Source organism: Mus musculus, chromosome 7 (assembly GCF_000001635.26).
Source record: "Mus musculus strain C57BL/6J chromosome 7, GRCm38.p6 C57BL/6J".
NCBI classification, from domain to species: domain Eukaryota; kingdom Metazoa; phylum Chordata; class Mammalia; order Rodentia; family Muridae; genus Mus; species Mus musculus.
This window is the reverse complement of record NC_000073.6, coordinates 104,237,343-104,263,370: the sequence shown is the minus strand read 5'-3', so window position 1 is coordinate 104,263,370 and position 26,028 is coordinate 104,237,343. Positions and strand designations below refer to the sequence as shown.

Sequence of the window (26,028 nt, the reverse complement as noted above, 5' to 3'; positions counted from 1 at the left end):
TTCTTTCAATATTGCTTCCATAATTGTGTTCCACAGGAATCCATTTCCTCTGTTACGAATAAATGTCGATGTGTATTGCACACAGAATCACACACACCATGGCACTGCTCACTGACAGTGTGGCCAATGCTGTGCTCACATGGTCACCTTCATCCTTCTCACTGAGATTTACCTCCAGTCTTCTGTTAGCCTACAGGTGTTTCAGCTCTTGCTTTTACTTTATTTTCACAATAGCTGCAGTTCAATGCAGTCTTAATGCAGGTTTATACAAAAGGGTGGGGGGTGGGGGAGGCCCTGAGAAGACACTCCTGAGGGGTGTGGGCTTCTCAAAGAGTAAGACATACCCCACTGAAGACCCTTGCTGCGTTTTTGTTTATGGTTTTGGCCCCTGAACATGGAGTCTGAAGCACAATCTGCTTTCAACCATCCAGGTTGCCTCCTTGGGTGTATGTTGAGTTCTTTCTGAGATTCAAACATAACTCCCACCCCACCTTGGTGTGGTTGATAATCCATTGATAGCTTTCTGAGCTGGCTGGTGGCTGTCCTCTTATTTTGTTTCAGACCGTCTGGTCAGACCTTGCATTTCTTCAGTAATATTTGTCTTTTTTTTTTTCTCTTCCATTCCTTCAATACTAACTCTGCAGTGCAACCCTGGCTGTTTTAGTACTGAATGAACTCTTGTTCATAAGGACACGAAAGGGAAGAGACATTTGTCCTCTCCAGCACAGTGTGGAAAATAAATCCTCCATCTCATGCACTGGCCTCCCATTGAAGCACATGGTGGTATGACATTAACTACATGGAAGGTAGTGGCATTGGTTCAGTCAGGCACCCTGGGAGTCTGTGGGAGCTGATCACTCAGTGTCTAAGCCTCCTTGTTCCATAAACATGCAGAATAAACGCAAAAGCACAGTGGGAGGAAACAACTTCAGAAAGACCCAGATAGTGCTTTTATCACATGCCTTGTCTTAGCAATGAGAAGAGTACCCAATAAAGGGGGGAGGGTGGTTTTTTTGGTAATGAATTCTTGAGCACAACACTATTATTACTTGATTTCTCCAATAACTTGGCTTTCTATTTATTACCCCCAAACAGAATTTGGCTAATAACAATATAAATGAACAGATTCAATTTTTAGCTGCAAATGAATTTTAATAGTTTAGAACAACAGTGAAGACCAGTCCCCCTTTTTTTTTCAAATCAGACATGCTCCACATGAGATTATACATATGGAATCAAACTTGCAAGGAAGACGACTAGCATTTGAAGACAACAGGTATTTATAATACTCCAAACATTCCACAAAATATTTCATTGAGTACAAAGGACTATAGGCCCATGTATTATGTACAAGACAGTTAAATGGGTATTTTATATTTACACATACCTAGTTTCATACAACCATCTTAAGTCAAATGCACTTCAATTTTCAGTTTAAGAACCTTAGAATTTATTAGTTTGTAAGAGGCAGCATTTGAATTTATATAGTAGTCATAACCTCAACTCTAGATTATGTGTTGCTGTTCATACTTTCTATTCCTTGACTTCTTGTTGAATGTAAGGTATCCTGAGCGACATAGTGTTAAAAATCCATTAGTTGTGGTCTGGAGTCAGTTCTTATGGATTGTCTTAAACAACAAGGATGAGTTACTGGCTAATAGACTTTGTCAACTTTCTTCAAGACAAAGGGAAATATGGAAGGCAGAGGGCATGGATATTACCCTGACCTAGCTTTAGGCTTTTTTGAGAAAATGAGCTAGAGTAAAAGGTAAGCATCTCTTCTACATGATGCCAGATACACCACATCCAAGCATGACAGAAGGGAGACCATGGGAAGAGATGCCTGAACAGCACAGGTCCATACACAAGGTAAGCATCAAGGCCAGAAGTAAGAGCAGAAACGGATGAGAATGAGAAAACTCAGGAGTTCAGAGGACACAGGGTCATGGGGGCTGGACAGTCCCAAGGATTGAAGTATGGATAGGCAGGTTGGGAAAAGCAGCATTGGGAGAACTTGTAAATGAGTGATCCATGGTTGGTGACATTGAGGAAGGATACTGTGCCCTCTTCACAGTCAAGAAAAACCCCAACCCGATGGAGAGGGGTGGCCACAAAGGGGTTCAGAACAGTAGGGTCACAGTTGGAAGAATCCTCAAAGATACTATACTTCGATCCATGCTGTAACCCTATAACCCAGTAGCCATTCTGTGGTTTGTATCTGTGGTAACCATTTGGCTGACCTTTGCGTTGTCTAACATCAAACCTTAAAGTTCGTTTTCTAGTGTAAACTCCCAGGGTCCAGGCCTTCTTTTCAGACACATCCACTTCCCAGTAATGTTTTCCTGAGGAGAAACATTTGGAGCCCAAGATACCGTTATTACAACACTTAAAGGGCCAAATGGACACAGATGTCACTTGTCTGTGGTCTTCTGAAAGTATAAGATTCAAATTTAGGTTTTCTGGATTAAATGTGAAGTTGTCTATAAGAGGGAAAACAAGAAAGAAAAAGATTAGGTGGCATATATGGAGGTAGCTTGTTTGTGAAACACTGTGAAAAGCCAACACTGGAGAGCTTAGAAGAAAGTAATATTGATTGTGGGATATGATAAAACAATACAAAAATGTTACATAATTGTTGTTTAGTACACGATCTTGCTAAGTGTCCCAGGTTAGGCTTTAGCATACAGTTCATCTGCCTCATCTCCCTACTGCTCTGACTGTAAGCATATACCATCACACGAAGCCTATGAGGAATTCATTATGTGTATGAGGTAACACAGGAGACAGAGGTGATAAGGCCACATTGAACCACACACTTGTGAAAGGTGATCAGAACACAGTGATTTCAACATCTGCAACTTCTTACCCCAGTAGGCCCGGACAGCTGTTAGCTCTGAAATGATAAAACATTTGGAGACTTTTATTAGAAGCAAAGATTCGAAAGAGGTTATACTTTGCTCTCTCTAGAGGTAAGAAAGGGTGGTATAAGAAGAGGTTTATGAGAGGCTTAAAAAGGTTTAAAGGTCCTCTCTGGTAAGCAAGAACACTTTAGGGTGCTCCCTCGGACACAGCTGCATCGTCCTTCTCACGGACCGCCCCTCCCTGACTTCCCTGCTATCTTTACCATAGGCACTGCCTGCTGCTCTCCTCACCTCTAAACTTTTGTAGCATGCCACTCAGATCAGGAGCTTGGAATACCATGCTCAGTTTCTTAGAAACTGCTTTTGGCTTCTTCAGTGTCCAGATCTGACTCCTAGGGATGGAGAAAGAGTTTAATCTTTGCATCTGTCATGTTGTTGTCTTGCTAACACAATGGCCTTTCTCTCCTTCCACATCACTGATGTGCTTCATACCTGAGGAGCCTAAAGGAAAGCCCTGACTGTGAATCAGAAGCCACAGGGCTCTGTGAAATGTTCCCTGTGACACTGGGAGGATCTAACCCTCTTGAAGTCACAGCTGCCTCTTCTTAATATGGGGTAGCTTTCATCTCTTGAAATCTCATGGAAATAATATAAATTTGGATGAAAAGCATCGGAATGACATTGGCACAGCACTGAGGGTGCGGTGAGGATTTATGAGTTCTCAAGGAAATTGAGAGCAAGGCTAAAAGTCCTGGCTGTGATGTAGGACTCATAAACTAACTGCCTGTGAGTTTGTGAGTAGACCGAAGCCTGGGTTCCACACACACACAACACCCCATGCCCCATAGAAATAACAGATGGTTCTTCTGGGGGAAGAAGAAAGCCTGAACTCTAGGTATGATCCACATCAGAGATAACAGATTGTTATGGGGGAAAGCCTTGGAAAAGAAAAGTTATTGCTTAAAATGAATGTGGTCAGGCAGACTTAGAGTCTCCTGTCTGTAAAATTAATCAGGACAGCTACGAACTCATCTTTATTACACAAAAGCACTGCTTGGGGTAACCCATACTCACCATTTCAAAATACCGCTCATATCCTGGGAATATAAAAAATACAAGAGAAGGAAAAAAAAATAAGTCACAACATGTGGGAATTAGAGCAGTTTAAGTGTAAAAAAAAAAAAAAAAAGCAGGAGAAGGAAGTAGCAGAAGAAGCAGCACCAGGGGCAGTGGTGAAGGAAGGGGTAGGGGAAGGGGAAGGGAAAGAAGAAGAAAAGAAGAAGAAGAAGAAGAAGAAGAAGAAGAAGAAGAAGAAGAAGAAGAAGAAGAAGAAGAAGAAGAAGAAGAAGAAGAAGAAGAAAGAAGGAGGAGGAGGAGGAGGAGGAGGAGGAGGAGGAGGAGGAGGAGGAGGAGGAGAAGGAAGAGGAGGAGGAGGAGGAAGAGGAAGAAGACGAAGAAGAAGAAGAAGAAGAAGAAGAAGAAGAAGAAGAAGAAGAAGAAGAAGAAGAAGAAGCAGAAGCAGCAGCAGCAGCAGCAGAAGAAGAAGAAGCAGAAGAAGCAGAAGAAGCAGAAGAAGCAGAAGCAGAAGCAGAAGCAGAAGCAGAAACAGAAGCAGACTACAGAACTGAAGAATCAAGAGTAAGTTATTTTATTTTTTCTAGATGCTTCTCTAAACGTGGCCCAGAGTGGCGCTGAACCTCCTGTTTCATCCTCTTGAGTGCTGAGGTTACAGATATTCACCAGAAAAACTGTCTAAAAATACAGTTTCTTTCTTTTTTCCTTGTTTTAAAGTTAAGCCAAAATATCAACAAAATGGCTACCCTCAGGCTAGACACACTAGGGAAAAAAATAAAGAGGTAAAGTTTTCAAACTGGGAAGAAAAGATGAGATACTGCTACTGACCTTAAAGAAATTAAAAAGAATCATGGTGGTTCACACCTTTTATCCCAGCACCCAGGAGGCAGAGGAAGGAGTTTGAGTTTGTGAGTTCAAGGCCAGCCTGGGTCTACATAGTGAGTCCCAGGTCAGCTAGGGTTATATAGTGAGGTCCGATCTCAAAACAAAAAGTAACAAACAACAACAACAGCAAATTAAAAAGAACCACTAGGAGCTGGGGTATGGCTTGGTGGTGGGATGCTTACCTAGCAAGTGTCAGACCCTGGATTCCCACCCCAGTTTACTGTGTTAAAAAAAAAAAATTAGATAAGTAGAGATGAACAAATTCCCAGAAGTACAGAAGCAACCAATATAGACAACATCAAAATTGTTAAAGCAGCACGAGAAGAAACGAAGCAAGCAAAGCATCCCTGGAATGAGGATACAGCTTGGCACTACAGTGCTTGGGTACAGAAATGATAAAGATCAGTCAAGGGCTGGAGAGATAGCTTAGTGGTTAAGAGCACCAACTGTTCTTCCGAAGGTCCAGAGTTCAATTCCCAGCAACCACATGGTGGCTTACAACCATCTGTAACAAGATCTAACTCCCTCTTTTGGAGTGTCTGAAAACAGCTACAAATCTTCAACAAAAAAAAAAAAAAGGAAAATGAGGGCAAGGGAAGGGAGGGGAGGGGAGGGGAGGGGAGGGGAGGGGAGGGAATCAAGAGGGGCAATGGGAAGAGGTACCTGCTGCCAAGCCTGGTGACCTGAGTTCAGTCCCTCAGAACCATACGTAGAAGAAGAGGAAAAGGGGCTGGAGAGATGGCACAGTGGTTAAGAGCACTGACTGCTCTTCCAGAGATCCTGAGTTCGATTCCCAGCAACCACATGGTGGCTCACAACCATCCATAAAACATCTGGTGCCCTATGCCGGGCATGGTGGCACACGCCTTTAATCCCAGCACTCAGAAGGCAGAGGCAGGCGGATTTCTGAGTTCGAGGCCAGCCTGGTCTACAGAGTGAGTGCCAGGACAGCCAGGGCTACACAGAGAAACCCTGTCTCAAAAAACCAAAAAAAAAAAACCAAAAAAAAAAAAAAAAAAAAAAAAAAAGATCTGGTGCCCTTTTCTTGTGTGAAGACAGCTACAGCGTACTTATATACAATAAATAAATCTTTAAAAGATATATACGTTTGTAAAAAAATCCTCGCCTTCCGGTCCAAGCAGCACCGCGTAGCTAGGGCACACAGTCGTCTGACTACCGCCAGCTACCCACAACACCCGCCAAGCGATCTTAAGACTTCTGGTGAGTGGAACACAGCATCTGCTCCAATCCAATCGCATGGGACTTGGGACTGCATTAGTCAGGGAAGCAAAAACCTGGTCTGAGTAGGGGCACAAGCCCCTTTCGGTCTGAGCAGCACCGGGGTAGCTAGGGCGCACAGTAGGCTGACTCCCGCCAGATACCCACAACACCAGCCACGCGATCGTAAGTATTCTGAGGATTGGATCTGCCTGGCGCGGGAGAGCTTTGCCTGAGCATCAGCAGCAGACATCTCGGTTCTAGGACCCCGCCGAGTGTATCCTGCACAGACAGCTGGCCATTTTCCCGGCCAGAGGATAGGAATCTGCCTGGCGTGGGAGCATTTTGCCTGAGCATCAGCAGCAGACATCTTGGTTCCGGGATCCCGCCGAGTGTATCCTGTACAGGCAGGTGACCATTTTCCCGGCCAGAGGATAGGGACCTGACCGGCGCAGGAGCGCGTTGCCTGAGCATTGGCAGCAGACATCTTAGTTCCTGGACCCTGCCGAGTGTACCCTGCACAGACAACTTGGTTCCAGGACCCCGCCGAGTGTATCCTGCACAGCTCCAGAGAATACCAGATGGCGAAAGACAAATGTAAGAATCCTACTAACAGAAATCAAGACCACTCACCATAATCAGAACGCAGCACTCGCACACCACCTAGTCCTGGGCACCTCAACACAACCGAAAAGCTAGACCCGGATATAAAAGCATATCTCATGATGATGGTAGAGGACATCAAGAAGAACTTGAATAACTCACTTAAAGAAATACAGGAGAACACTGCTAAAGAGTTACAAGTCCTTAAAGAAAAGCAGGAAAACACAACCAAACAGGTAGAAGTCCTTATAGAAAAACAGGAAAACACATCCAAACAGGTGATGCAAATGAACAAAACCATACTAGACCTAAAAAGGGAAGTAGACACAATAAAGAAAACACAAAGTGAGGCAACGCTGGAGATAGAAACCCTAGGAAAGAAATCTGGAACCATAGACGCGAGCATCAGCAACAGAATACAAGAGATGGAAGAGAGAATCTCAGGTACAGAAGATTCCATAGAGAACATCGGCACAACAATCAAAGATAATACAAAATGCAAAAAGATACTAACTCAAAACATCCAGGAAATCCAGGACACAATGAGAAGACCAAACCTACGGATAATAGGAGTTGATGAGAATGAAGATTTTCAAATTAAAGGGCCAACAAATATATTCAACAAAATTATAGAAGAAAACTTCCCAAACCTAAAGAATGACATGCCCATGAACATACAAGAAGCCTACAGAACTCCAAATAGACTGGACCAGAAAAGAAATTCCTCCCGACACATAATAATCAGAACAACAAATGCACTAAATAAACAGAGAATATTAAAAGCAGAAAGGGAGAACGGTCAAGTAACATATAAAGGCAGACCTATCAGAATTACACCAGACTTTTCACCAGAGACTAAGAAAGCCAGAAGAGCCTGGACAGATGTTATACAGACACTAAGAGAACACAAATGCCAGGCCAGGCTACTATACCTGGCCAAACTCTCAATTACCATAGATGGAGAAACCAAAGTATTCCACGACAAAACCAAATTCACAAATTATCTTTCCACGATTCCAGCCCTTCAAAGGATAATAAAAGAAAAGAAGCAATACAAGGACGGAAATCAAGCCCTAGAACAAGCAAGTAAGTAATCCCTCAACAAACCAAAAAGAAGACAGCCACAAGAACAGAATGCCAACTCTAACAACAAAAATAAAAGGAAGCAACATTTACTTTTCCTTAATATCTCTTAATATCAATGGACTCAACTCCCAAAAAAAAGACATAGACTAACAGACTGGCTACACAAACAGGACCCAACATTCTGCTGCTTACAGGAAACCCATCTCAGGGAAAAAGACAGACACTACCTCAGAGTGAAAGGCTGGAAAACAATTTTCCAAGCAAATGGTCTGAAGAAACAAGCTGGAGTAGCCATTCTAATATCGGATAAAATCGACTTCCAACCCAAAGTTATCAAAAAAGACAAGGAGGGACACTTCATACTCATCAAAGGTAAAATCCTCCAAGAGGAACTCTCAATTCTGAATATCTACGCTCCAAATGCAAGGGCAGCCACATTCATTAAAGACACTTTAGTAAAGCTCAAAGCACACATTGCACCTCACACAATAATAGTGGGAGAGTTCAACACACCACTTTCATCAATGGACAGATCGTGGAAACAGAACCTAACAGCGACACACTGAAACTAACAGAAGTTATGAAACAAATGGATCTGACAGATATCTACAGAACATTTTATCCTAAAACAAAAGGATATACCTTCTTCTCAGCACCTCACGGGACCTTCTCCAAAATTGACCATATAATTGGCCACAAAACAGGCCTCAACAGATACAAAAATATTGAAATTGTCCCATGTATCCTATCAGACCACCATGGCCTAAGGCTGATCTTCAATAACAACATAAATAATGGAAAGCCAACATTCACGTGGAAACTGAACAACACTCTTCTCAATGATACCTTGGTCAGGGAAGGAATAAAGAAAGAAATTAAAGACTTTGTAGAGTTTAATGAAAATGAAGCCACAACATACCCAAACCTATGGGACACAATGAAAGCATTTCTAAGAGGGAAACTCATAGCTCTGAGTGCCTCCAAGAAGAAACGGGAGAGAGCACATACTAGCAGCTTGACAACACATCTAAAAGCTCTAGAAAAAAAGGAAGCAAATTCACCCAAGAGGAGTAGACTGCAGGAAATAATCAAACTCAGGGGTGAAATCAACCAAGTGGAAACAAGAAGAACTATTCAAAGAATTAACCAAACAAGGAGTTGGTTCTTTGAGAAAATCAACAAGATAGATAAACCCTTAGCTAGACTCACTAGAGGGCACAGGGACAACATCCTAATTAACAAAATCAGAAATGAAAAGGGAGACATAACAACAGATCCTGAAGAAATCCAAAACACCATCAGATCCTTCTACAAAAGGCTACACTCAACAAAACTGGAAAACCTGGATGAATTGGACAAATTTCTAGACAAATACCAGGTACCAAAGTTAAATCAGGATCAAGTTAACTATCTAAACAGTCCAATATCCCCTAAGGAAATAGAATCAGTCATTAATAGTCTCCCAACCAAAAAAAGCCCAGGACCAGATGGGTTTAGTGCAGAGTTCTACCAGACCTTCAAAGAAGATCTAATCCCAGTTCTGCACAAACTATTCCACAAAATAGAAGTAGAGGGAACTCTACCCAACTCATTCTATGAAGACACAATTACGCTGATACCTAAACCACAGAAAGATCCAACAAAGATAGAGAACTTCAGACCAATTTCCCTTATGAATATCGATGCAAAAATCCTCAATAAAATTCTCGCTAACCGAATCCAAGAACACATTAAAGCAATCATCCATCCTGACCAAGTAGGTTTTATTCCAGGGATGCAGGGATGGTTTAATATACAAAAATCCATCAATGTAATCCATTATATAAAAAAACTCAAAGACAAAAACCACATGATCATCTCCTTAGACGCGGAAAAAGCATTCGACAAGATCCAACACCCATTCATGATAAAAGTCTTGGAAAGATCAGGAATTCAAGGCCCATACCTAAACATGATAAAAGCAATATACAGCAAACCAGTAGCCAACATCAAAGTAAATGGTGAGAAGTTGGAAGCAATCCCACTAAAATCAGGGACTAGACAAGGCTGCCCACTTTCTCCCTACCTCTTCAACATAGTACTTGAAGTCCTAGCCAGAGCAATTCGACAACAAAAGGAGATCAAGGGGATACAAATTGGAAAAGAGGAAGTCAAAATATCACTTTTTGCAGATGATATGATAGTATATAGAAGTGACACTAAAAATTCCACCACAGAACACCTAAACCTGATAAACAGCTTCGGTGAAGTAGCTGGATATAAAATTAACTCAAACAAGTCAATGGCCTTTCTCTACACAAAGAATAAACAGGCTGAGAAAGAAATTAGGGAAACAACACCCTTCTCAATAGTCACAAATAATGTAAAATATCTTGGCGTGACTCTAACTAAGGAAGTGAAAGATCTGTATGATAAAAACTTCAAGTCTCTGAAGAAAGAAATTAAAGAAGATCTCAGGAGATGGAAAGATCTCCCATGCTCATGGATTGGCAGGATCAACATTGTAAAAATGGCTATCTTGCCAAAAGCAATCTACAGATTCAATGCAATCCCCATCAAAATTCCAACTCAATTCTTCAACGAATCAGAAAGAGCAATCTGCAAATTCATCTGGAATAACAAAAAACCTAGGATAGCAAAAGCTCTTCTCAAGGATAAAAGTACCTCTGGTGGAATCACCATGCCTGACCTAAAGCTTTACTACAGAGCAATTGTGATTAAAAACTGCATGGTACTGGTATACTGACAGACAAGTAGACCAATGGAATAGAATTGAAGAGCCAGAAATGAACCCACACACCTATGGTCACTTGATCTTCGACAAGGGAGCTAAAACCATCCAGTGGAAGAAAGACAGCATTTTCAACAAATGGTGCTGGCACAACTGGTTGTTATCATGTAGAAGAATGCAAATCGACCCATTCCTCTCTCCTTGTACTAAGGTCAAATCTAAGTGGATCAAGGAACTCCACATAAAACCAGAGACACTGAAACTTATAGAGGAGAAAGTGGGGAAAAGTCTTGAAGATATGGGCACAGGGAAAAAATTCCTGAATAGAACAGCAATGGCTTGTGCTTTAAGATCGAGGATTGACAAATGGGACCTCATGAAATTGCAAAGCTTCTGCAAGGCAAAAGACACCGTCAATAAGACAAAAAGACCACCAACAGATTGGGAAAGGACCTTTACCTATCTTAAATCAGATAGGGGACTAATATCCAATATATATAAAGAACTCAAGAGGGTGGACTCCAGAAAATCAAATAACCCCCTTAAATGATGGGGCTCAGAGGTGAACAAAGGATTCTCACCCGAGGAATACCGAAAGGCTGAGAAACACCTGAAAAAATGTTCTACATCCTTAATCATCAGAGAAATGCAAACCAAAACAACCCTGAGATTCCATCTCACACCAGTCAGAATGGCTAAGATCAAAAATTCAGGTGACAGCAGATGCTGGCGAGGATGTGGAGAAAGAGGAACACTCCTCCATTGTTGGTGGGATTGCAAGCTTGTACAACCAGTCTGGAAATCAGTCTGGCGGTTCCTCAGAAAATTGGACATAGTACTACCGGAGGATCCCGCAATACCTCTCCTGGGCATATATCCAGAAGATGTCCCAACCAGTAAGAAGGACACATGCTCCACTATGTTCATAGCAGCCTTATTTATAATAGCCAGAAGCTGGAAAGAACCCAGATGTCCCTCAACAGAGGAATGGATACAGAAAATGTGGTACATTTACACAATGGAGTACTACTCAGCTATTAAAAAGAATGAATTCACGAAATTTCTAGGCAAATGGTTGGACCTGGAGGGCATCATCCTGAGTGAGGTAACCCAATCACAAAAGAACTCAAATGAAATGTACTCACTGATAAGTGGATATTAACCCAGAAACTTAGTATAGCGAGATATAAGGTACAATATGTAAAACATATGAAACTGAAGAAGAACGAAGACCAAAGTGTGGACACTTTGCTCATTCTTAGAATTGGAAACAATCACCCATGGAAGGAGTTACAGAGACAAAGTTTGGAGCTGAGACAAAAGGATGGTCCATCTAGAGACTGCCATATCCAGGGATCCATCCCATAATTAGCCTCCAAGCGATGACACCACTGCATACACTAGCAAGCCTTTGTTGCAAGGGCAGTGATATAGCTGTCCCTTGTGAGACTAGGCAAGGGCCTAGCAAACACAGAAGTGGATGCTCACAGTCAACTATTGGATGGATCACAGGGCCCCCAATGGAGGAGATAGAGAAGGTATCTAAGGAGTTAAAGAGATCTGCAACCCTATCGGAGGAACAACATTATGAACTAACCAGTACCCCAGAGCTCTTGACTCTAGCTGCATATGTATCAAAAGATGACCTAGTCGGCCATCACTGGAAAGAGAGGCTCATTGGTCAGGCATATATGCCCCAGTACAGGGGAATGCCAGGGCCAAAAAATGGGAATGGGTGGGTAGGGGAGTGGGGGGGGGGGACTTTTGGGATAGCATTGGAAATGTAATTGAAGAAAATACGTAATAAAAAAAAAAAAAAGAAAAAAAAATCCTCGTTAGGTGTGGTGGTGCACACCTTTAATCCCAGCACTCGGGAGGCAGAGACAGGCGGTTTTCTGAGTTCGAGGCCAGCCTGATCTACAAAGTGAGTTCCAGGACACCCAGGGCTATACAGAGAAACCCTGTCTCGAAAAAAACAAAAAAAAAGAAAAGAAATGAAAGAGAAAAAGAAAAAGAAAAAGATCCTCCTTAGAATAGGTAACAAAATACCCATGGAAGGAGTCACATAGACAAAGTTTGGAGCTAAGACGAAAGGATGGACCATCCAGAGACTGCCCCACCCAGGGATCCATCCCATAACCATCCACCAAACACAGACACTATAGCATATGCCAGCAAGATTTTGCTGAAAGGACCCTGATATAGCTGTCTCATGTGAGGCTAGGCCAGTGCCTGGCAAATACAGAAGTGGATGCTCTAAATCATCTATTTGATGGAACACAGGGCCCCCAATGGAGAAGCTAGAGAAAGTATCCAAGGAGCTGAAGGGGTCTGCAACCCTATAGGTGGAACAACAATATGAACTAATCAATACCCCTAGAGCTCATGTCTCTAGCTGCATATGTAGCAGAAGATGGTCTAGTGGGCCATCAATGGGAAGAGAGGCCCCTTGGTCTTGCAAATTTTATATGCCCCAATACAGGGGAACACCAGGGCCAAGAAGTGGGAGCAGGGCAGGGGGAGGGTATAGGGGACTTTCAGGATAGTATTTGAAATGTAAATGAAGAAAATATCTAATAAAAAAATGAAAAAAATGAAACAAACATGCAAAAAAAAAAAAAAAAAAAAGAGGACAAACTCCCACAAACTGTCCTTTTATCTCTACTTGTGGACTGTGGCTCATGTGCATGTATACATGGATGCACACACATACAATTTTTTAAAAAGTAGTTAAAAAATTTAAATCACACCAGTAGTGTTGGTGCATGCCTTTAATCCCAGCACTTGGGAGGCAGAGGCGGGCAGATTTCTGAGTTCGAAGCCAGCCTGGTCTATAGATTGAATTCCAGGACAGCCAGGGCTACACAAATTAAACCACAAAACAAATATGGAAACCCATGGCCATTATAGTCAGGAACAAATATTAGGTTTCGTTCAACATAAAGACATCAATCAACGTGATAGCCCATATTAATAGAATAAAGAATAAAAACCACACAATCTCAATGATGGTGAAAAATCGAAGAACACATTTGACAAACTTCCACATACTCTCATGTAAAAAGAAAGAGAGCAGGTGGGATTAGAAGGTACATTCTGCAGCCTGGGAAAGGTGTGTAACATCGCCCCCAACCCTACCAGCTAATATCACAGGGCTTCCCCATGGTAGGAAAATAGAAAGGAGAAGAGAATATTCTTTTCCATGACTTGCATCCAATGCTGTGTTATTAACTCCAAGAAGGAAAGAGAATATGTCTCTGCACCCTGGGGCGAGCTGCTCCTCCTACCTGCAGCAACTCTGTATCTGACCACTCACGCCGCAGCTCTAGATCCGAGATAAGTTCCTCCACCAACTGACTCTGTTGAGCCAGCTCAGCCTCTGCCCCCGCCAGGCTGTCCAGTATCATCTGCTCCTCTTCTCTGAGTCTTTTCAGCTCTCTCTGTTCCTCCTTGTCCAGGATTCTTCTAAGCTGATTAAAGCCTGTTTGAATCCTTTGTCTCTCAGTCTGGACCTGGCACTGCAGGAATGGACATTGGGAGAGAGAAAGATGTAACAAGTCTCCCAGGCTGAAGGAAGATGTCAGTGGAAGTAGGACTTCAAGCCAAGGGAGACATAGGAATATAACAGCAAGTTGAGGATGCTATTCTTTTCTTCTATTTCCCCTTTAGTACAAACAAACTCAGACAAGGAGAATAAATAAACAGCCCTCTCCTCATCCAAAAATAATGTAAAACTAGGATGAGGCTCAGATTGTAGATGGATGGATGTCTTGGGCACTCGTGTCTCCCACAATTACATGAGCACTACTGGTTTTGAAACTTAGAGAAAACTGGTTGGGGGGGGGGTGTTTGTTTGTTTGTTTCTTTTGCATGGTATCTTCTAGCAGAACTGTAAGAAAAAAGAACAAAGGCTCTTTCAGCCTTTGACATTATACAGTTTATCTCTGCACTCAATTCTAAATATGTACGTGTATTTACAACGATATGCTCCCATCCCTCAACCATAAAATGTAACTTGTCAGGTAGCTTTCGACATATTGAATACAAGGAAACAAAGAGCCTAATTGGATGAGGATCAAAGAAGGTCATCCTAAAATAGGTCTCAGCATCACTCAGGAAGCCATTCTTGCCTTCCAGGAAAGTCTGTCTTCTTTGATGTCAGCTTCCAATGTCTCCACCTTCTCCTGCTCCTTCCTCAGCCTCGTGAGAGCTTTCTGGAGATTCTCCTGTGTGAAAGGAATCATACCGGTCATGCATTCCACCTAGACAGTGAACTAACAAAGAAAACATTTTGTGCCCAGAAAAAGACCAGTTCATAAAAGCTGTGAGGTTGATGCGTAGTGTTTACAACATAGAACAAAGTCTAAGGAGGTGGATGAATGCATTCTTGATCCCTAGAGGAGTAAAGTCATCACCTACACACTGTTTTCCCTTAGACTAAGTACAGACCATGCAGCAATGCCACCCTCTCCTCAAATCCAATTCACAGTGTTCCCCTGCAGTTGCCTTGCTGAGAGGAGCAGTGAACGCAGGGCTTGGGAAGCATTCCCCACCCAAACAATGCAAGGGAAAGGGACCAGAAACCTTCTGCTCTTTGATCAAGAGATTGTGTGTACTGCAGGCCAACCCTTTACATAAATGGAAAGAAAAGACATTTCTAGGCGTTAGGAACCCAGTGGTAATGTGAATCAAGAATGATGGCAAGGTTATATTTCTTACTGAGAATCACTTTCTGCCCTATCTTCCTCCATCACGGACTTACCTGACATTCCCTGACTGCTTCCTCCCAGAGGAATGTGTGGTGACCACGATGCTCCTGAGAACGCTCACAAACCCAGCAAATGGCCTTCTTGTCCTCCTTACAGAAGAGAAGGAGCTTCTCTCCATGGTGTACACAGAGATCTCTCTTTGTCCCAATGTCAGGCTTCAATTTAACCTCCCCGAGTCTCTCTACTACATTTGCCAGATGTTTATTAGCCTGTAGATTTTCCAACGAGAATCTAGTACCACACACAGGACAGCTGCTTTTCTCTCTGGGGTTGATCACTGCATTCTTCTTCGTGATGAGACAGGCTTGGCATACACGGTGGCCACAGCCTAGACTCAGGGCTTTGGTCAAAAGCTCTTGGCAGACAGGGCAAGTGGTCTTCTCCTGTATATTCGTCAGACCTGTTGAGGCCATTATGTTGCCCCTGTGTCTTTTCCTGTCCTAGTCTCTGAGGCTCTTCTTTCTTAAGGACTGCTGGATGGCTAGGCAGATTCTAAAACAATGGTGAGTCAGTTCTCCAAGGCAACTCAGGACAACACAGCCACTAAGTATCCTTCAAGGTAGATAATATGATGGTTGAAAGCACTCAATTTTCACCCATTACTAGACAGAATCTGCAACAAAGAACAAACCCTTAGTAATTTGGTAAATGGAACAGAAACACTCCAGATGAAGAATGCAGTGGTGGCACAGGAAAGAGAAGGCAAAAGGAACAGAAAACACAGGTAAAACAGGCCTGAGCACTGTGCAGAAGTGCAGTCCAACAAGAGAAGCCTGGGAATCTCCATAGCACACTGGTAATGGACCAAGTCTCACTTTTCGTCCTAGTAGTTGGCCATGCAGTACAGTGTTGGGACAATGACTTTGATTGGGACCTGGCAGGTTTAGGGGTGTGTTTTCTGGCTTCCATTATTAAAACAAAACAAAACAAAAAACACCACAAAACAAAACAGCTGGGCAATGGTGTCAAAGACCTTTAATCCCAGCACTAGGGAGCCAGAGGTAGGATGATCTCTGTGAGTTTGAGGCCAGCATGATCTACAGTCAAGCTACACAGAGAAACCCTGTCTTGAAAAATCAAAACTAAAATGAATTTTTAAAAAAATCATGTATTTCAAATAAAGATCTTAATATGGACAAGAGCTGATAGCAAAAATTAGTAGAAAGAAACAAGAGGTAAAATTAGTGAGCTGGAAACAAAAGGCGTAAAAAGGGCCAGCATGACAGTCCTTTGAAAGGGTAAACAGGACTGACAAGTTCTGGGCCAAAAGAGTCAAAAGAGTGAGAGAGGTAAATGCATATGATCAGTACAAGTTGTATAAGTACACACAAACTAAAAGAACCAAAGATGTTATTTTTAAAAGTTAATAAAAGCTAATGAACATTAAAAGATGTGTTCAACCTACAGTTGGTTGGTAAATAATAAAAAGAAAAGTTTAAACATCACTATGATGTCTGGAGAGATGGTTCAGTGGTTAGAGACGCATGTTGTTCTTCCAGAGCATCCAAGTTCAATTCCCAGAACCTGCATGCTGACTCGCAACATCCATAACTTCTAATCTACACGATTTGAAACCCCCTTTTGACCTCTGAAGTCACACACACGTGGCACACTTGAGTTCTCTCTCATTCTCATTTTTCTTCTTCTTTATTATTTCTTTTAATCTGTATTTTTGAGACAAGGTCTCATGTAGCCCCGGCCAGGTGTCAAACTGGCTGGATAAGCAAGGTTGGCCTGGACCTAACTTCTGATTGTCCTGCCTACACCTCCTAAGTGAGGGCATTATCAACCTGCACCAGACCTGTACTTGCTCTGTCATAAAACGTCCTCCCACTCCTCACATAGCCTCATCTCTGGATTCTTTCTCTGATGACAGCAAGAATCTGAAGGCATTAGGATGCAGTCTCTTCCTAGCCCTCTCTTTACCTTGGAGACCCCCCAGCCATATTCTCTCTGCAGCATCATTCAAGCCCACCCACCTCCTGTTCCTTTCTCTGCAGCTCCTCCGGAACATCTTCCTCTCAGATTTAAGGAAAGCCCACCTGTGTTAAAGCTTCAACTTCCTTATGATCCTACTGAAAAGCCAGGAGGTGGTGCCATATACCTTTATCCCCAGCAGTTGGGAGGCAGAAGCAGGCAAATCTCTAAGTTCAAGGCCAGTTGTGTCTACAAAGCTAGTTTCAGGACATCGAGGGCTACACAGAGAAACCCTGTTTCCAAAAACCAAAACCCAAAACAAAATAAGGTAAAAGAGATTATATTGAACTGTTTGCTTAGTCTGAAAACAAAAGCTGCATAGTTTATAAGCTACTTAGTTCTTCTTATTGTCATTCCTAGCTGGAGTATAAGCATGTCGATTTATTTCATATTAGATAAATATTGAATGGGTGCTTAGTATGCTTTTTTATGCCAAAACACGCTTTTTCCCATTGACATTTTTAATTAAAAGAGAGAGAGAGAGACACCTTAATTATCTTCTGTGTTTGGCCATGACTAAACTCTCTAGCATTGCAGTGCAGATTCAGAAAAAGGAGATGTGGTGAATTCTGAAAAGTGAAAGTACTGGACAATGGCGGGCAGGTGTTTAAACCATCTATGAAGATGCAAAATGCCCATATATTAGCCTAACATGGAAAATATTCAGGATCAATATCTTACCAAGAACACCTAGGCTCTGTCCAGAGCAATACCTAACTCTTGTTTACTATCTAAGCAAAAAAAAAAAAAAAAAGAACTGATATAACTTTTAGTGCAAAGATGCAAGCAAGAATGATCAATAAGGCCTAAGCCAGGTGAGGACACCAGGATCTCTTATGGCTACTGAGACAGAAACAAGCAGGTGGAGGGGTGAGGGGGTTGGGAAGGCACAAGCTTGCAGTCCCAGCTACTTTAAGAGGCTGAGGTAGGGTGATATTTGACCCCAGAACTCCAGGACCAACCTCAGTAAGGCGGTGAAACGGGCCTCAAAAATAAATAATAAATACGTATTTAAAAAAAAAATCTCTGTTTAAGTAAACATGGAATCCTAAGAGTGGCTCTTCAGAGGTACATATAGTTAGAAAGTGACACGGGGGCGGGTTTTCAAGTAAATCAAGGGCTCAGGATGTTAAGGTCACTGATAGCCCCTTTGGCTGCAAGGAGGGGAATAGAGGCTCCTCTTAGACTGAACCCCTGAAACTCTACAGTATCTTAGTAGGCAGAGGGGAGAGGAAACAAGGAGAAGGGAGAGAAGAGGAGGGGACGCGGGGGGTGGGGAGGGCTCCTGAGATTCCAGACCTGTTTACAAGGTGTATCACAGCAGCAGAGCAGAAGGAAACAGGAAGTGCTTGCCCCAGCAAAAGAAGGGGCTTCTCCAGAAAAAAAAAAAAAAAAAGACCTTCCTGCTCAATTTCAATTCGATTCCTCACGAACTCTTTTTCTCAACTTCAGATCACTGCGGTTTGTGATCTGTGAGCAAATAAGCCTCTCCTAAGCGTCACTGAAGTCTCTCCTTTTAGGGTCTCCCTCCCTCCACCCTGGACAAACTTTCGCACACACCTTTGGACCCTCACCTCCGACCTGGAAGGGGAGATCTTTCCTCCAGACAGAAGCGGTGAGGAAAAGCCAGGGACTGGTTTCAGCCAGCCAAACCAACCAGCAGCCCCTCCCTTTTTGACTGCAGAGAAAAGAAACTGAAACTCCAAACCAGCGGATACAGGAAAGAGGAGGAAACTTTTGAGTCCTAAGTATTGGCAAAACTCTAGGCCACCAATAGATGGCAATGCAGGGACTCTGGTGATCCAAGGCTAGAGGAGAAGTTTTCAGCAGCCAGGAAGAGCTTTTTGGTGGCCATAGCTAAGGGCTGTCACTTACATCAGGTGGTTAAAGACCATGTTAAGGGAAGATTTCACTCAGCAAGAAGGCAGCCACGAACTCAAAAGAAACACGAGAAACTTTTATTAACGTGTGAGCCGAAAATAAAACAAATGGCCCAGCAAGCTATACAGTTTCTTACAATCTTTTTCAGGCCAGACAGCAGCGGTATTTTTATCTAGTCACCATCTGAGGGTGGTCTCTGAGTTCCTTAATGTTTAAAGGTGTTCAGTTAGGGGAACAACAACCCAGGAATACATGGGAACACATTAAAAAAAAAAAAAAAAGCACGGTCTTTTGCTTAATTTGTGAATAACAATAACCCTTTGGTTATGAAAATAGAATCTGCAGCTTTGCACTGACCTTTGTCCACTTTGACCTTCTCAAGTGTCTCCATCCCCAATCCCTTCCAGGTTAGCACATTTACATTCCTTTTAGGCTCCACTCAACAGTTACCTAGCAACAGTCAGGTAGGTCTGGCTTGCTATAAAAGGGACTGTTTGGCCCCTCCTTGTTCTCTCTGAGCCCTTTCTCCTTCCCCCTGTCCCCTCTCCACATGTTCCCTGCTGGTAGTGCTCCTCTCTCTCTCTCTCTGTCTCTCTGTCTCTGTCTCTCTCTATCTCTGTCTCTCTCTCTGTCTCTCTCTCTCTCTGTCTCTCTCTGTCTCTCTCTCTCTGTCTCTCTGTCTCTCTCTCTTTCTCTCTTCTTACCCACCCCCCTCAAGAATTATCAAGTCTACCCAATAAACAAGAAAGGGAAACCATGCCTGCAGCAGGGAATGGTGCCAGTGAAGTTGTAAGGGTCCATAATTCAAAGAAGAATGACACCCAACTCAACTGGTATGCAAATGTAAAGATAGATTTCTGCAGAAGTCCAGCAAGCTGGGGTCTCCCATTACCAAGATAGAGACACCCAAGAGAGCTTGCTGGTCTGATTTAAGGCTCATTAGGGAATTCTGAGGTAGGGACCTCTATGTTAATCTATTGGGTCCATCTCTATGGACATTCTATTACCTGGGTGTGAGGGCAGGAAACTTGCTGGGGAGGTCTGGGAACTGTTACCAAGGTAGTAACTGAGGAAGTCTGGAAACTGCTGCCTACCCATTGGCCTTGCTTCAGGCCAGGTGGTTGGGACATTCCATTAACTGGGCTTGAAGGCTGGAGCCTAGGATTTTTTCTATTGGTAATTGACTTGCCTGGACTGGCTCAGTTCTTAGGCCTAGTCTCCTTAACTACCAATTTTAAGTCTGTCATGAAATCAGCCTAGCTTTCTCTCTCAAAGTCATAAATCTTAAAGGAAAACCTACAACCACGACTTTACTAAAACCAGCTCAATTCCTGAAACAATCCAAACTTTGTTTTTATATCCACAGATAAGTGTAGTCCTCACTGTATGTGAGGGGTACAGTAAAGAACCACAAAAAAGCAAAGGTATGTATATATATATACACACACACACAGACATATGTAGTGTATGTATACAATATAATGTACAATATAATGATATACAATATAATATACAGTATAAGTATATACAATATAATGTATAGTATATACAAATATAAAATATTGTTTTATATATGTGTATATATATTATATATATATGTAATGAAGTATGTATGAGAGAACATCCAGATGCATCTCTACGAGCCCAGAGCAGAAACAGACTGGACATGGCCATGTCTGTCTTGGACATAAGAAGAATAGTGAGAATAGTAGGGGAGAATAGTGGATATGGCAAGATAGATAATGGTGGAGGAGGAACCATATCTTTATATAGAAAACAAAGGGGTATCTGAGGAGAAGGAGACCTGGGGAGTTGAGAAGAGCCCTCAGGCTAGCTTGCAGGCTTTGGAATGTATAAAGGGTACTTGTGAATAGGGGCTGAAGGACCATGGAGGCTGGCATAGGCTTTGATATGCAGCCACAGGTATCTGTCCTTTCTACCAGAGGCAAGGGAAATATGTCCTTTTCAGAAATTAAGTTAGAAATGCTGGCTTTTATTTAACCAACAGAAATTCTTCTATAGTTCAGCTTGAATTGGGCTAAGACTGTCATTTTGGGATATATGAATTGCCTGAGACCTAACACACCCCTCATCAAGAAAACTTCTCTTTGTAACAGACTGAGACCCTAACAGGAAATCAGAACCAGTCAAAATGCAGGCTTGTGGAGTACAGTCCCAACTGATGCATCTACCAAATACAGCTACCAAAATCTGAACCTAAGGCTCAGGGAACATAGCTGAAGAGGGGGCAGAAAGACTGTGAGAGCCAGAGGATCAAGGAGTTTGCTGTGGGACTGTTGTCTCCCAGCAACATCGGAAGCTATACCCATAGACTCTCACCATCATGACTGCTTAAACATGAGCTGAAGAAGGAAGAAACACACACACAAACAAACAAAAACAAAAAAGGGTGGTGATGCGGGGCGTTTATGTAAGAAATTTACTGCAGGCTCAGAGACAGACAGCAACGGAGGAAAAGAAACACCATGAGACTCGTTCTGGCAGACTTCTGAGAATTATCATGAAGAAGATTTAAGTAGCCTTGATGTTGATGCAAAGGGGATAGGCAAGAGTTTATTTGGGAGCCAATTATGAGTGATCTTGGCCTAAGAACATCAATGTTGGTTACCCCAGATTCTGTGTTTTAATGTGGAAGCAGTTTGAAAAGTTTCTCATAGTAACAGCAAAAAAGAAAGTAAGTCAATACATTTTCAAATACATTGGTGGAAACAGGTGGGCGGATTAATCAGAGGGAAATTCTCTGCTACTGGCCTCAGATGCTACCTTTTGTTTTGTTAGAAAACCAGTGCTTGTTTGCACTTTCCAAATTATTTATGTTAATGAGCACAGAGACTCATGCAGAGGAGGCAGTACAGGGCTGCTAACAGGGCTAAAGACCTCCCAAACCATTTGACTGAACTTTGTAGTATTCCAATGTTCCAGTTTCTGATAGGGGAAAATGGGACATGGAAATGTTTTTCTTCTAGGAAGCAGTTTATTGTGCCTGCGTGGAGGCTCTGAACATTAGTATTCAAAGCCAAATTAAATGCAATGGGGCTTCTGTTTGTCTACAAGTTTGGCTTCTGGGTCTCCCATATATGGTGACATAAAATGTGACTGGGTATCCTAAACTCTCAGGTCATGGTACCAAGGATGTGAAGAGAAGAGGGCTGCCTAGGGAACATGCCAAGGCTCCAAACATGTTGACTAAACCACAGAGATAGCTCTCAGTTCTCTTTTTCTTTGGCCTCTAGAAATCCCCACTAACTGCTTCAACAAACTTGCAGCACTGACATGGAACTCCATCAGCCTTGCAAAGGTTCAACTGTTAGTAATGCTTCTTTCTCACTTTTATTGACAATGACTAACACAGCAAAGACTAGAAGGAAAAAGTGTAAAAAAACCAGTTGTGGAGTGATAGCAGAGAGATGAGGGTTCTAAGAAAGAAGAGGATTAGATACTGAGCATGCAGTAACAGGAATGGAAACTACATCTAATGTGCTCATCAGTGGTGCTGCCTAGCTTAACTGACAAACAGAACTTGTACCTATCAGTATCGTGTCCTAAATCTTAGTAACATCTTAGTTGGGCATGGCCAAAGAGGAGTCTGAACTTGAAGAGATGGCAACTAAAATTCTTCAACGTCAAATGCAAAAGATTAAAAAAAAAAAAAAAAAAGAGCATATCTATGAACCAGACAATGCTAGAGGCTACATGCACCATTGGAATACGGGAATTGTTGGAACCTTGGAATTACCACACAAACCACCGGACACTAATCTCAATCAAATAGGGATGGTTTATTGAACATCACACCCCAAAGACTGATCAATCAGGGACATGATTCAGGCTCAGGAGCTGTACCATGACTTTGAGTTAAGACCCTACAAGATTTTTAAGTCTAAAATCTATAAGCATCTGCGCCAACTTATTCTACCAATCAGGATTCAGGGATCGGGGACTTCATTAGGAACAGATCTTTGTTGTGTGCACTTATCCCATTCCCATTGGTAAGAGTTTTCAACTGTGGCAGGGGACTTGCCTTGTCTTAACATTTATGCCTTAACTTGTCCACCATGATGAGACTTACCTTGTCTAAAACGAATGTCTTATCTCACCAATCAGGATCTCAGTTACCCATGTACATGTCTCTTCCTGCCCAGTAGGATGTCAGTTCCCAGGGAAGACTTAGGAACTTAAACTTTACTTGACACCTACTGAAAACAGAAGTCTTATTCCAAACAGTTTCTTATATTGGTGCAGGTGTCTCTCCTATGTTGGGGTCCATCTCAAGGGCAGCTCATAAGAGCAAATGCCATAAATTTAGGCTTCTACACAGGTGCTGGAAGTGCTGCTGGGTGGCTGGTTTTGGTTCAAGCTTATTGTGGGTAACTATATAAAGCAGTTCTACTGACTTCTATTATGATTGCTTTCCAAGGGCGCAGAACATAATTGAATATGCAATCAACTTGAGCATGAGAAAAATTCCTAGTAACAGCAGAAACAACATATCAGAAAGTTTCCTTATAATATTAGTAGCAGCACAAAATGGCCTGTTAGCCAGACAACAGTTACCTAGGCCTTAACATTGTATATCGGCTTTAATATATTTCCTAGACCTTAACAGAAATAAAGATAAAGATGGTCAAAAAGAGGAGGAGAAATGGCAAAAATAATAAGCCAAAAATTTTATAAAACTTAATGTCAGACACCAGATTTGAATTCCACGAAGTGTAACAAAACCTAGCTAAATTCATTTTTATTTTATTTTTTATTATTTTTCAAAGATTTATTTTTTTATATGAGTATACCATAGCTGTCTTCAGACATACCAAAAGAGGGCATTATATTACATCTGAGATCCTATTACAGATGGTTGTAAGCTACAATGTGGTTGCTGGCAATTGAACTCAGGACCTATGAAAGAACAGTCAATGCTCTTATATTAGCTAGTGCAAGAAATTGAATACAGGGCCATGTGCATGGTAAGTCTCACCCTTTGAGTTCCTCCTGAGACTCTTTTTTTTTTTTTTTTTTTCTTTTTTTTTTTGGTGTTTTTAAGACAGGGTTTTTCTGTGTAGCCCTGGCTGTCCTGGAACTCACTCTGTAGACCAGGCTGGCCTTGAACTCAGAAATCTGCCTGCCTCTGCCTCCCAAGTGCTGGGATTAAAGGGGTGCGCCACCACGTCTGGCTCTGAGACTAATTTTTAATCATTTAGCATGTCAGTAAACTAAAATGAGAAGCTTATACTGTTAGTAGGATAATAAATATTTTGGTTTAAAATTAAGATCTTTTTTATTAGATTTTTTTTAATCTTTCAAGCTTATATTTAGTGCACTGACTTGAGGATGATGTAAATTTGTTAAAAGCAGCCACATATTTTCTTTATTTACATTTCAAATGTTATTCCCCTTTCCTAGTGTCCCCTCCAAAAACCCCAAATCCCCTCCCCTCTACTCCTGCTCATCAACCTATCCACTCCAGCTTCTTGGCCCTGACATCCCCCTACACTAGGGCATAGAACCTTCAAAGGACCAAGGGCCTCTCCTCCCATTGATGACCAACTAGGCCATCATCTGCTACCTATGCAGCTGGAGCCATGAGTCCCAACATGTGTACACTTTGGTTGGTGGTTTAGTCCCTGGGAAGTCTGGGGGTACTGGTTAGTTCAAATTGTTGTTCCTCTTACGTGGCTGCAAACCCCTTCTGTTCCTTGGGTACTTTCTCTAGCTCCTTCATTGGGAACCCTGTGCTCAGTTCAATGGATGACTAGGAGCATCCACTTCTGTATTTGTCAGGCACTGGCAGAGCCTCTCAGGAGCCAGCTATATCAGGCTCCTGTCAGCAACCACTTGTTGGAATCCACAATAGTGTCTGGGTTTGGTGATTGTATATGGGAGAGATGTCCAGGTGGGGCAGTCTCTGGATGGTCCTTCCTTCAGTCTCTGCTCCATACTTTATCTCTGTAACTGCTTTGAGTGGGTATTTTGTTCCTCCCGAATTAAGATTTCTTTACATTGAATTATTTTATTCTTGAGGCTCCTTTTAACTAGCCATTTGTATTCAGTTTCCATTTTGCTCATAAGGTGTAATCAAGTTGAAGTTCTCAGACTCTACTTCCCAGAATTAATTTTCCATAGCTGACACTAAAGAATGTTACTAATAAGCCAAAAAAGTTATGGTTGAATTACTTGTACCCTGTTAACTCAATGTTCTGAAATTCCTCTGTTCCCTACCTGCCCACCACCTCTTACCTCACTTAGGACCAATCAGCTAAGGTTGGCTGATAATACTTTGTCTAGTTAGCCAAAAAGCATTGTACCACTTCACTGCTTGCCTCCTAAGTTTTGAGCCTCCTTTTCATATAAAAAGCTTACCCCAAGGACAGTCTGGTGCAACAGTTAAGTTTTTTTCTTCTTGTTGTCCTAGATGTCCCATATTATGGTGCACATTCAATAAACTATGCTTGCTTAACTGAGATTGGTCTAAGTATGGTTTGTGTGACAATTCCCAGACCCCCAACATTCATGCTTTAGAAAAAATGTAATTGACACTAAAATGAAGTAACTCTTCTTCAAATAATACGCATGTAATAAGTTTTTTTTTAATTATTTAAAAGTATTTATTATTGAGAAAGGGTCTTACTATGTAACCCATGGCTGGCTTGTAATTTCTTATACAGACCAAGCTAGTGTTGAATCTAGAGATCTGTTTGCCTCCCAAGTGCTGGAATTAAAATCAAGGGGCTTTTATTTTTATAAATGTGTGTGTTTGTGTGTAGGCAAGTACATGAGAATGCAGTGTCTAGGGAGGCCGGTGGAAAGTGCCAAGTCCCCTGGGACCAGCAACAGGGGATTGTGGTGTTGCAGGATATTTGATCACATTGTGAACCCCAAAATTGTGAACTGGAAAATCCTTGTTGTGGTGTGGCTCAGCCCTAGT

At 42.1% G+C, this 26,028-nt stretch overlaps 1 protein-coding gene across 6 annotated transcripts; it reads right to left on the bottom strand.

The window, feature by feature from the left end:
* Positions 1-1,126: 1,126 nt before the first annotated feature.
* On the bottom strand, positions 1,127-18,923 carry Trim34a (tripartite motif-containing 34A). 6 transcript variants are annotated; one of them, XM_006508368.2, is made up of 8 exons: positions 18,786-18,902; positions 15,221-15,840; positions 14,589-14,684; positions 13,746-13,976; positions 3,936-3,958; positions 3,153-3,253; positions 2,867-2,893; positions 1,127-2,480 (listed from the first exon to the last, which is right to left on the bottom strand). In XM_006508368.2, exons 2-8 carry the CDS (start codon positions 15,638-15,640, stop codon positions 1,921-1,923), a joined length of 1,458 nt encoding a protein of 485 aa, XP_006508431.1. In that variant the 5' UTR covers positions 15,641-15,840; positions 18,786-18,902; the 3' UTR covers positions 1,127-1,920. The 6 variants fall into 6 exon arrangements, 4 of the variants coding, with proteins under 4 accessions (XP_006508431.1, XP_006508432.1, NP_001344608.1 ...); XM_006508369.3 differs by lacking the exon at positions 18,786-18,902 and adding an exon at positions 18,504-18,568; NM_001357679.1 differs by having other exon boundaries at positions 1,132-2,480; positions 18,765-18,914.
* Positions 18,924-26,028: the final 7,105 nt, after the last annotated feature.

Coding starts and splice junctions, on each gene's coding strand:
- Trim34a (NM_001357679.1), bottom strand. CDS start 15,640: ATGGCCTCAACAGGTCTGACGAATATACAGGAGAAGACCACTTGCCCT. Junction 14,685..15,220: donor AAGCAGTCAGGGAATGTCAG/GTAAGTCCGTGA, acceptor CCTTTCACACAG/GAGAATCTCCAGAAAGCTCT. Junction 3,254..3,935: donor ATGAGCGGTATTTTGAAATG/GTGAGTATGGGT, acceptor CTCCATCCCTAG/GAGTCAGATCTGGACACTGA.